This window comes from Chelonia mydas, chromosome 4 (assembly GCF_015237465.2).
Source record: "Chelonia mydas isolate rCheMyd1 chromosome 4, rCheMyd1.pri.v2, whole genome shotgun sequence".
Lineage (NCBI taxonomy): Eukaryota > Metazoa > Chordata > Testudines > Cheloniidae > Chelonia > Chelonia mydas.
The window spans coordinates 69,947,066-69,959,153 of NC_057852.1; the positions used below are offsets into that span (position 1 = coordinate 69,947,066).

Genomic DNA, 12,088 nt, shown 5'->3' on the forward strand with positions numbered 1-12,088 from the left:
ACCCATTGTTCTATAAAATGTGTCTTTTTAAATACCGTCCCTTTTTTTTTCTCCACCAGCTGCATGTGTTTCAAGGACCACAGGATCTTCTCCTTCCCAGAGGCTAGCGAACATCAGAAGGCGAAAAAAAAAGCACTCGTGATGAAATGTTCTCTGAGCTCATGCTGTCCTCCCACACTGACAGAGCACAGATGAATGCATGGAGGCAGACAATGTCAGAGTGCAGGAAAGCACAAAATGACCGGGAGGAGAGGTGGCGGGCTGAAGAGAGGGCTGAAGCTGAAAGGTGGCGGCAGTGTGATGAGGGGAGGCAGGACTCAATGCTGAGGCTGCTGGAGGATCAAACTAATATGCTGCAGCTTATGGTTGAGCTGCAGGAAAGGCAGCAGGAGCACAGACTGCCGCTACAGCCCCTTTGTAACCAACCGCCCTCCTCCCCAAGTTCCATAGCCTCCTCATCCAGATGCCCAAGAACGCAGTGGGAGGGGCCTCCAGCCACTCAGCCACTCCACCCCAGAGGATTGCCCAAGCAACAGAAGGCTGGCATTCAATAAGTTTTAAAGTTTTAAACTTTTAAAGTGCTATGTGGCCTTGTCCTTCCCTCCTCCACCACCTCTCCTGGTGCTTCTCTCCTCCACCACCCCTCTTGGGCTACCTTGGCAGTTATCCCCCTAATTGTGTGATGAATTAATAAAAAAATGCATGAATGTGAAGCAACAATGACTTTATTGCCTCTGCAAGCGGTGATGAAGAGAGGAGGGGAGGGTGGTTAGCTTAGAGGGAAGTAGAGTGAACCAAGGGGCGGGGGGTTTCATCAAGGAGAAACAAACAGAACTTTCACACCGTAGCCTGGCCAGTCATGAAACTGGTTTTCAAAGCTTCTCTGATGCGCACCGCGCCCTCCTGTGCTCTTCTAACTGCCCTGGTGTCTGGCTGTGCGTAACCAGCAGCCAGGCGATTTGCCTCAACCTCCCACCCCACCATAAATGTCACCCCCTCACTCTCACAAATATTGTGGAGCACACAGCAAGCAGTAATAACAGTGGGAATATTGGTTTCGCTGAGGTCTAACCGAATCAGTAAACTGCGCCAGCGTGCTTTTAAACATCCAAATGCATATTCTACCACCATTCTGCACTTGCTCAGCCTGTAGCTGAACAGCTCCTGACTACTGTCCAGGCTGCCTGTGTATGGCTTCATAAGCCATGGCATTAAGGCGTAGGCTGGCTCCCCAAGGATAACTATAGGCATTTCAACATCCCCAACAGTTATTTTCTGGTCTGGGAATAAAGTCCCTTCCTGCAGCTTTTGAAACAGACCAGAGTTCCTGAAGATGCCAGCGTCATGTACTTTTTCCGGCCATCCCACGTTGATGTTGGTGAAACGTCCCTTGTGATCCACCAGTGCTTGCAGCACTATTGAAAAGTACCCCTTGCGGTTTATGTACTCGCCGGCTTGGTGCTCCGGTGCCAAGATAGGGATATGGGTTCCGTCTATGGCCCCACCACAGTTAGGGAATCCCATTGCAGCAAAGCCATCTACTGTGACCTGCACATTTCCCACGGTCACTACCCTTGATATCAGCAGATCTTTGATTGCGTTGGCTACTTGCATCACAGCAGCCCCCACAGTAGATTTGCCCACTCCAAATTGATTCCCGACTGACCAGTAGCTGTCTGGCGTTGCAAGCTTCCACAGGGCTATCGCCACTCGCTTCTCAACTGTGAGGGCTACTCTCATCTTGATATTATTGCGCCTCAGGGCAGGGGAAAGCAAGTCACAAAGTTCCATGAAAGTGCCCTTATGCATGCAAAAGTTTCGCAGCCACTGGGAATTGTCCCAGACCTGCAACACTATGCGGTCCCACCAGTCTGTGCTTGTTTCCCGAGCCCAGAATCGGCGTTCCACCACATGAACCTTCCCCATTAGCACCATGATGTCCACATTGCCAGGGCCCGTGCTTTGAGAGAAGTCTGTGTCCATGTCCTCATCACTCTTGTCACAGCGCTGACGTCGCCTACTCGCCCGGTTTCGCTTTGCCAGGTTCTGGTGCTGCATATACTGCTGGATAATGCGCGTGGTGTTTAATGTGCTCCTAATTGCCAAAGTGATCTGAGTGGGCTCCATGCTTGCCGTGGTATGGCGTCTGCACAGAAAAAAGGCGCGGAACGACTGTCTGCCATTACCCTGACGGAGGGAGGGGAGACTGATGACATGGCTTACGGTGTTGGCTTACAGGGAATTAAAATCAACAAAGGGGGTGGCTTTGTGAGAAACTGAATGGCCCCCTCAAGGGTAGAACTCAAAACCTCAAGGATAGAACTCTAAACTGGGTTTAGCAGGCTGTTGATTTCATGGAGGGAGGGAGGAGAAAATGAATACAAAACAAATCTGGTCTATTTCTTGTTTTGAGCCACTTCATCTATCTTTATACATCTTGCTGGCAGCAGACTGTGCAGTACGACCGCTAGCCATCACCATCTCCTGGGTGCTCGGCAGAAGACGGTGCAGTATGATTACTGGCCATCGTCTTCTGCTGACTGCTGATTAAAAGACAGTGCACTGCCAGTAGGACTCAATCACCATGATACGAAACTTAAAAGGGAAATGACCTGGCTGAGTCACTCCCATGTTTGCTCAGGCGTCCCTGACCTCATCGAGGTTGGTTAAAAGAGCACCCAGGACTACGTCGACGACGGCTACCAGTCATACTGCACTGTCTGCTGCCAAAAGGCAATAAACTGCTGCTGTGTAGCAATGCAGTACCGCGTCTGCCAGCATCCAGGAGACATACGGTGACAGTTAGCTAAGTGGGCTCCATGCTTGCGTCTGCACAGGTAACTCAAGAAAAAAGGCGCAAAACGATTGTCTATCCTTGCTTTCATGGAAGGAGGGAAGGAAGGGGGGCCTGAGGATAGAACCACCTGCGACAATGTTTTAGCCCCATCAGGCACTAGGATGTCTACCCAGAATTCAAATGGGAGGTGGAGACTGCGGGAACTGTGGGATAGCTACCCACAGTGCAATGCTCCAGAAGTCGACTGTTGCCTCGGTACTGTGGACACACTCCGCCGACTACATGCACTTAGAGCATTTGTGTAGGGAGACACAAAATCGACTGTATAAAAACGCTTTCTACAAAACCGACTTCTATAAATTCGACCTAATTTCATAATGTAGACATACCCTTTTTGGTGATATAAATTAAGGAGGGCTTTTTTTCTTTATTAAAAAAATAGAGGCCATGGCTGGAGTTGATTACAACACACAAACGAAACACAAACCCTAGTCTGTGCCCACTTATTGCATGCCCCAATTCGTTTGGTTTATTTATCGTTTGAACTAATGTGGTATAATTTGCCTCTCATGTTCAAATTATGCAAATATGGTGGGGATCCACTGTAACTTATCAAACGCACCGGGGAGAAAGGAACTTGTTTTTCTAAGACTAATCAATTTATAATAAAAAGAATAGACAATATCTCAATTTGGTTTCAATGCAAAGAAATCAAACAGAAAGACTGTACCCTATGTAGTACAGCTCCCATATGGATCATGGTACTTACATGGGAAGCAATATCCAAATATCTTAGAACAGCACTCTGAAACCCTCAAAGGTAAAAAGGAGCACTCATCATGAGTGAAGTCAAAGTGAACTGTTTGACATTAGGCAAGGCAATTTGGTCGCCCTGAGACTACTCTGCATAAAAGAGAAGGAAAACAAAAAATGCTTATACAAAAGCATCAGACCATTGTAGATTATGATACAGTTATTGCTGCAGTCAAAGGTAGGGCAGGCATATTGTTACTCTGTGGCATCGAGAGAAGACATCTCAGTGTAAAGCTTTGTGCTACACCACAGCCAGACAGTGGGTTTGTATTGCACTTTGTTCAAGGAAATGCATACCATAAAATAGCATCTCTCCTTCCCTTTACCTTCTCGTCCTTCAAGCCATCCCTAAAACTGGGGTCCCCATCTCATGTTCTCTTCTAGCCCCTTCCCATTTGTGGCAAAACCATCCCATCGTGCCTCTCTTCCCTCTTCTCTACTCATTCCTTCTCTCCCTTTTCTCAACCAGTCTCTTGCCATTTTACATTTAAACATTCTCCTTTCCTGTCTACCCTGAATATAAAACAATCCCTCTCAATCGGCCTAAAGTGTATATTACATTTTAAGAGTTGTACGGCTATTGAGTCATGTAAGCAGAATTAGCAGTAACTATTAAATATGGGTTGAAATTCCATCCCATGTTTCCATCCCATGTAATTATCTGTACATTTTCAATGTCCAAAGGGCAGAACAGCAAGCAAGGTAAACATTTGTCAAGTTGGGTGGGGAGATATTTACAGACAAAATTAGAAAGTGCGTGTATAAGGTCAGATTAAGACACTCAGAGCTGAATAGACTACTGGTGAAGAGCATGCATTGATTTCACTGAGTTGCACCTATTTACACCAGTGATTAATATTGCCCTGACTGTAAACAACATTCACTTCTCTGTAATAACATTGTGGTGATACATTCATAACAAAGCAGATAAATTACATTATTTTGTCAGTATGATTTGGGTACATAATTTCTTCAAATGCTTCTAAAAATGGAGAGATATGCTGGTCTGACCTCCCTCATTCACACATACACAAAACAATGTTAACTTCCTCTTTTCTTGTGGTTTTAGACACTGAATTTTGCAATAAAGTCCAAAAGAATTCCTGCTGTTGTAATCTGAAAATAACTATCCAAATGTACCAGACACTTATCCTTCCAGGGAAACACTTTATTATTCATATGTACCTGATGATATTCTGCCAGTCCTAAACTGATGTAATTATACATGTTCAGCTTGGCATGGAAATCTTTTTGTGGTGAGATTGCTCACAGAATCATTGATATGGAAAAGATCAGTCAGGTCATCTAGTCCTCCCTGCTGCTGCTACATTATATTTTTCCGACCTTCCCCTTGAAATGCATCTTATGGTATTTGAATTTTTTTTTTCTTTATAAACACACACATCCTCCTGTGAATTCTGAAATTAAGTTTTGTTAGTTTTATTTGTAAACTTGTTATAAGTAATTTCTATTAATTTTTGCATACGCTTTCTGCTTAAGACGTTTGCTAAGAAAATATTTATTAGGAATAGGAGCTTAACACAATAAATCAATACTTAACATTTCCTGGACCACAAAGATAGACATAAAATATTTTACAAAAATTCTTTATGGAATTACACAAAACAAATGCACAGGGTTTGTCTGTTTTTACACTGACTTAATGCCAAAAAAACAAAAACCAACCCTACAAAGATCACAAGAAAGGCATGATAAACTGCATTTTAAATCGTTGTTGCACTGCTGTTTAACAAGCCCGTTACAAAACATTAATTTAGTGTCTTTAAAAAGTCAATGGAAAATGTATTTAATCTAACAGAACTATTAACAGCTGATATTTTAACTGACTTTACACCTTGAAACCTTATGAATAGAGGTACTTTAGTCACAAAGTATGGAGAGTAGAGAGCTAGAAAAAAAAATGTTTTTTTTAAACCTTTAGTAGTCTTTTTATTTTAAATATAAAATGCACTAATTTCCCAAAATAAGAATATTTTGACACATTAGTGTCAATTTATGCTGATGAAAGCTGATGACAGCTTCTTTCTAACTAAAGTTCATTTCACAAAACCTTAATATATTACATGAATATTCAAGTAAATTATTTAAAATATTTTAAAAGCAGAAGAACTGAATTGTACAGTGTTTCATACAGATGGTTAGCTTAGGAATGATGTCATTTCCAGCTATATATATTTATAGATATTTATTTTTAAGACCATCATGACACTACCTGATATTGCAAGAAATCCTTACCGTTAATGTTTATTATTCTTCCATTTGTAATTCTTAAAATTAAATTTTCAGTTGAATTTTAATCAGAAGTTATGCCAATGACTTAATTCATCACCAGCTAGTATATTCCTCTTTCTGTGTGTTGCACAACATTACAATCACACTACTGGCCCCACTTTGTGAGATGCTGAACATCCTCAACTTTCATTGACTTTTATGGAAATTGATGGTGCTTAGTACCTTGCAAGTGAGAGCAATGAAACCATTATAATTAAGCAACGTAAAAAAGACAAGCTCGGCTGGATGCTGTGGGTTCCCCAGCATCAAACCTCTCACAAAACCCGCAAAGAGTAAAAGTAGTGTTCTTCTTGCAGGATGTCTTCTTTACACCTATCACCTGGAGTGATTTAAAAATGTTTTATTACTGACTCAAACACTGGATACCTACTGTGTTGAGAGTGAGTCACTCACTAGTCTTGGTCAGTGGTTTTGGACTACAACAGAATTCTGGTTTACTTAATATCCCCTGCAATGGGCAAATTCCAGAGCAAAATAACCCACAACAGGAAATTGGAATGAAAAATACAAACCATGCACAGTTTACATTACTGTGAGATTTCAGTAATACATGCAAGACAATGAAAAAGTCAGAATGTATCAAAATAGCAATGGTTAAAAATTTAGCGAAGTTTTCACAGTGTCTCTTCACAACTTTTTACTTTAACACAAGTGCATCACTTACCATCACTATTGCTCAAACATTTTAAAATGTCTCCTGGCCATGCAAATCACTTTGAAAAGAAAACAAAGCAAATTAAATTTCTTAGGCATTTTTAGACATTGAATACAACTTGAATTTTACTCAAATTTTCAACCCTAGGAAATAAGTTGCTGTTATCAAACTAGGAGTTTCAGAGTAGCAGCTGTGTTAGTCTGTATTCGCAAAAAGAAAAGGAGTACTTGTGGCACCTTAGAGACTAACAAATTTATTTGAGCATAAGCTTTCAATTTGTTCTACTGTTGTGCTTTAACATTCTTTTTATCTCAGTTATATCCTGAGAGTACTAAATGCCCAAAGAACTAGCCAAATATGCAAAGTTAAACTTTGTTCAGCTATCCAAATTATTGAATAAACAGAAGCTACAGGGAATTTCTTATTGGCATCCTCTCAATTTCTTCCTTCCCATCCTTCAGACTGTTGAGGTTTATTCAGTTGCACTGTTATGCCTTTGCCTTCCAGAAATGTTACACTGCTTGGGCAGTTATTAAGAAGCAGAATTAGACTCAAGAACAACTGATATATTCTGTCCTAAGGAAAAAAAACCACACAATTCCATTTTTTCCCAGTTTGCAATTTCAGTTTGACATCACATCATCACCACAACTCAACATTAACCTATAAAACAAAGACTAATTCCACTGTCATATACAGTGGGGGAAAAAGTCAGGAGGAAAAACGGGAGGCTCTATGTCAGAGATAATCACTCACTCAAAAGGAGAGAATCCAGCTTCCCCTTAGCTAACATTTCATAAATTAATAATTTGTTAAAATCATAAATCACAAGAATTTAGCTATTACACAAAATTCAAGTTTTAAAGAAAGAATAAATTAGTTACAGCCTTGTAAACAATTGTTCATTTGTGTAACATATTTGAAGGAAAAAGAGTTCCCCTGTATAATAAATGAGACAGTACAAGGCACACATTACACTTAAGAATCCAATGTGATAAAAATAGCAGATGCCTTCATCATATTTGTTTGCTTTCAATTGTGCTATAGAACACTGGAGAAATATATATAATTTTGTTTATATTACTGGCATTTGAAAGACTTCCATGACTGCACTCTTTCTGCTAATATATTTGTGCTATTTTATAGTGTAGTGTGATTTGCATCTGTTGAAAAGGATCTTCTCAGATGTTTTCTACAAAGCTGCCAGGGAAAAGGCCAGTTTTTCCATTTCGTTGCAGTGTGCCTTTGAACCAGCCATCCTCACGTTTTTTGTGTACAAAAACAATGTCCCCTTCCTTAAGTTCAAGTTCTGCTTCACTCTGAGGGGGATAGGAGACCACGACCCTGTATCTGTACAATAAAAAGGCATTTTAGTTTAGGATTTTTACAGAATGTTGTACTGTTTACAAAAAAGTTCCCATACATGTTATTAGAACGGGAAGCTTCCTGGAACTAGTTACAGAGCTCATAAGAACTGAAAAATAAATGTATCCTGGACAGAAAATAACAGAAGGAATGTTAACATAAGGAATCCAAGTCAAATGTATATAAAATACCTCTTATGGTCTTTCATTAAGATCCCTGTAAAAATATATGATGGTTATGGCACACAATGGGAAAGAAATGTAAACACATTTTTGGATATATATGTGCTGTCTTCTTTCAGCTACACTGACTTAACAATAATCAGACTTCAAGATTGCACAGCAATAACTGTACTTCATTTCCCAATTGCATGATTATGTGGTGGCATATTTTAAAAGAGTAATTAACAAGACACGTACTTGCGTGCATGTTTATTATTTTTGTCTTTCTAGATTATAAGATCTTCAGAGTAAGAAGTGTGGTACCTTATTTGTTTAGACAGTGCCTAGCATGTTTTGGGGCTACTGTAACACAAATAATAAATAATTGCTGTACATAACGTGTAGATCAGCATTTTCCTTTGGCATCTGGACTGTTGAAGAAAAAAAACATTTTCTTCAAATACCATAAGAAAAAGCTCTTTCCAGTTATCTCACTGTAATATAAAATTAATCCTCTTACACTCACAAGTTACATACCAAAATTAAACACAGTTCCTAAAACTCACTTTCTCCCAAATCTGTTTTAAGCACATATAGGTCCATTCAGTCATCTTTGGCTATGTCTATACTTCATATCACTGACAGCGGCATGCAGCATATGTAAGGTGACCATATTTCCTAAAATAAAAACGGGACACCCCCCCAAGTGTCACAATATAACTGTCCCCCCCCATGGGGATCCATGGGTAAGCAGTTTAGCATTGCATGTTGCTAGCGCTTGTATAAGTGGTAAAATGTATTGTGGGAAGGGTTGCAGGTGTGAGTGTGGAGTGAAAGGTTCCTTTGCAGGTTACAAGAGGCTGTAGAGGGAGGAAAGGAGAAGGGAATGGGTTAACTTGACGCTCCAGCTAGGTCCCAAGATAAGGCGCTGACTCCAGCCCAAGGCCACAGCACACAACCGACTCTCGGCTGCCTGCCAAGAAAGACGGGGGCCTGGATTCCAACCCCGACCAGCCGTGAGAAAGGAGGATTCAACTGAACAGAACTGCAGGAGCTGCGAAAACTAGTGAGACAGTGAAGGCCAGCAAGGAGGAAAACCACAGTGTTGCGTCCCTGAAGCTGGTGTGTTTTGGGAAAGCTGAGGAAGCCACGGAAGGCCTGTTTAGACTGGTACAAAGAGTACAGGGAACAGAGATCCCTAAATGAAACGCCCCCAAAAGACCCCAGGACTTAAAACCCTCCTGAGAGCTGAAGCAAACTGGAGATCAACAGCAGACCCTGGACGGCCTGTGCACAGGACAGAACTCTGGTCCACCTTCCCCCTATTCTTTTGATGTTACACCCAGGCTTGGCCAGCTTCAGGTTGTGCATGTGAGAGTATGAAAGTGGGTTAGGGAGCAGGCAATAATGCTTTCTTTCTTCCCCTGAGTGACATGGGGAGCCCCAGCACTCACCACTGTTATTTTATTAATAAAACTTTAGAACTTAGTCACTTGGTGTGCTCCTTCATCTCTTCCCCTAACGATCCTGCGGCCTCAGCCTGATCATCTGACGCCCCAGGCAGATTGGTAACATAAATCTGTCACATTTTTGGTGGAGAATGGTGCGGGGTGGGGGCAGGAGCTATGGAGCTCACCAACTGGTTTGCCCTTGGTATTTCATGTTTGCTCTGCCCAGCATGGTTGGTATTTCATGTTGAGGATTTTAGGGTTAAAGGTGTGCCCCACCCTCAGTCATAGCATGACTGAGAAATGGAGGGCAGTTTAGCATTCCTCTCTCCACCCCGGTCAGCAGGGGAAGGGTGCAGGTGGGTCTACTACCCCTGTCCGTAGAAGTGCTGGGCAATAGGAGGAGGGCTTAGAGACCCTCGCTCGAAGAGCAAGGAAAAATCCTCGGTGCATACACCCTCAGTTGTAGCATGACTGAGCATAAGAGGAGAATTTAGGGTTTCTCGCTCTGCCCAAGAAGGGTTTTGGATTTGGTGTATGGACCCTCGGTGGTAGAGGACCGAGTAATACGGAGGGAGGCTTAGGGTCTCTCCCTCCAGCCCAGGGGGGTGAACATTGTAAATCCCGGTGTTGGCGTGGGCAACGTGAAATTTCAAGTGACTAGAAAAACCTTAAGAGCTGTACTAATGGATTGTAACGAAAGAGTTACAAAGGTAAAAGAGATTCATAAAGAAATATGTTCTGGCAGTGTTTTCTATATGAGACCCAGTTCTGAAGGATACAGGAGTGTGGGCAAACAGTGGTAGCACCTGTGTACGAAATGTTTAAAAGGAAGCAAACCAAAGATGATACTTTGTTCAAAAGATTACTCCTTTTAAACAGATCTTGCTCTGTTAAACCAAACTCGGAAGGATATAGGAGTTTGGGCAGTGTAGTATTTCTTGTGAGTGATATTGTGGTGATTTCACAATTTTGAAAGAAATGTTTAAGGAAAAGGACCAGGAGGGGTGGGAGCTAATTAAGGAGCCCACCCTCCTTGTTAAATTGGTAGTGGAACAAACCCGGTGCCCAAGGAAAGGGACGGCGCAGTGAGGAAAACAGGATCGGGCCCAGACAAGCAGGCAGGCAACAGATAAAAAAATTGGAAAACAGGTTGGAAGCCCTGAGGGCATAGTGAAAGGAGTAAGTGCAAACATGGGGAATTCAGATCCCTGAAATAGTACTTGGAATGGTGAAATCTGAGTTGATGGACATGTCATTTTGGGAGATAAGCAAGTGATTTAAGGAAAGAAAGTGAGAAGTTAACTCTGCAGAGGCTGGAGGGAATTAAGCAATTGAATGTTGTAACAGTGTTAAAAAGGAAAAGTGTTATAGAAAGAAAATTCTTGATTTCTTTGCAGCCATTCTGAAGGTAAAATGGGCCCTCTTCCAAAGGAATGTCTGTAAATAATCCAGACAAAAAAATTATCTAATTGAATTTGGACAATTTAGACTATGGGCAATTTAGTCCATTTGGACTATGGACAATTTAGTCAAATTTGCTAAAAGAATATAAGGGGGTTCTATTGGAACTTAACTGCCCCAAATGTATAAAGGGATTGTAATCTCCTTCCCCCCTCCCAGGCTCCATGTCTCATGCTACCCGCGGCTGGGGCTGCCCGCCCCCAAGCTCCACGCTACTTGTGGCTGGGGCTGAGCCCTATCCTGCCTGGGGCTGGAGCTGACTCCTGAGCCCTGCTGCCACTTTGCATCACCGCCCCCCCACCCAACATTCCTCTGCGCCCCTCCAGGGTGGCGTGCCCAACTTTCTTGGTAAACTGGGCATTTGTTTGTTTGTTCTTGTCAACTGATCGGTTGGGAAGAGCAAACGGGATGCCCATTTGTGTCAAAAGAGTCAGGATGGCCAGGACAGAGCTTAAAAATGGGATTGTCCCGGCCGAAATGGGACGTATGGCCACCCTAAGCGTGCTTGTAGCTACACGCTGCAGTGAAAGGCAGGGTACATCCATATTGCAGAGTGCAGCTACATAAGTCAGTGAAAGGCTCTGGCAGAAAGCAGACAGCAGGGGAGGGCTCCCGCAGGGTGTGGGGGCAGGCAACAGGACACTACACTGCTAAAAACAGCAGTGTAGACAAGGAGGTATGGCTTGGGCAAGTAGAGAATCAATCATGTAGGGTATGTTATCAGTTACTTAACCACAACCTTCTTACTCTACTTGCCTAAAAAATACCACAGGTTTATGCATTACCTTTCACTTCTGTCAACTTGGGTTCAAATCCTGGCTTATGACACTGTAACCCAGGAACCCTCTTGCTGCCAACTGGCAGAGAGCACAGGGATGCGTAGAGTTTTACTGGCATCCCCTGGTTTGGATATATGCATAATAATTCACTAAAGGGTGGCATGTGAGGTCTTTACTGAGAGCCAGCAGCCTATTGGTCATGATAATAATTGCAAAATGTACGTAGAGATAATATTTAAGCAGTTGTGTCTATATTGAAAATTATGTTCTTAAGGCAGGTAATCAGATTATCT

General features: G+C 42.3%; 1 protein-coding gene across 1 annotated transcript in view; it reads right to left on the reverse strand.

Moving 5' to 3' along the window:
• Positions 1–5,113: 5,113 nt before the first annotated feature.
• SH3RF1 (SH3 domain containing ring finger 1) overlaps positions 5,114–12,088 on the reverse strand; it is a 154,052-nt gene continuing 147,077 nt past the window's right edge. Inside the window, exon 12 of the mRNA XM_037897508.2 lies at positions 5,114–7,928. Within this exon, the coding sequence (XP_037753436.1) occupies positions 7,760–7,928 (169 nt within the window). The 3' untranslated portion in view covers positions 5,114–7,759. The remainder of the gene's footprint in view (positions 7,929–12,088) is intronic.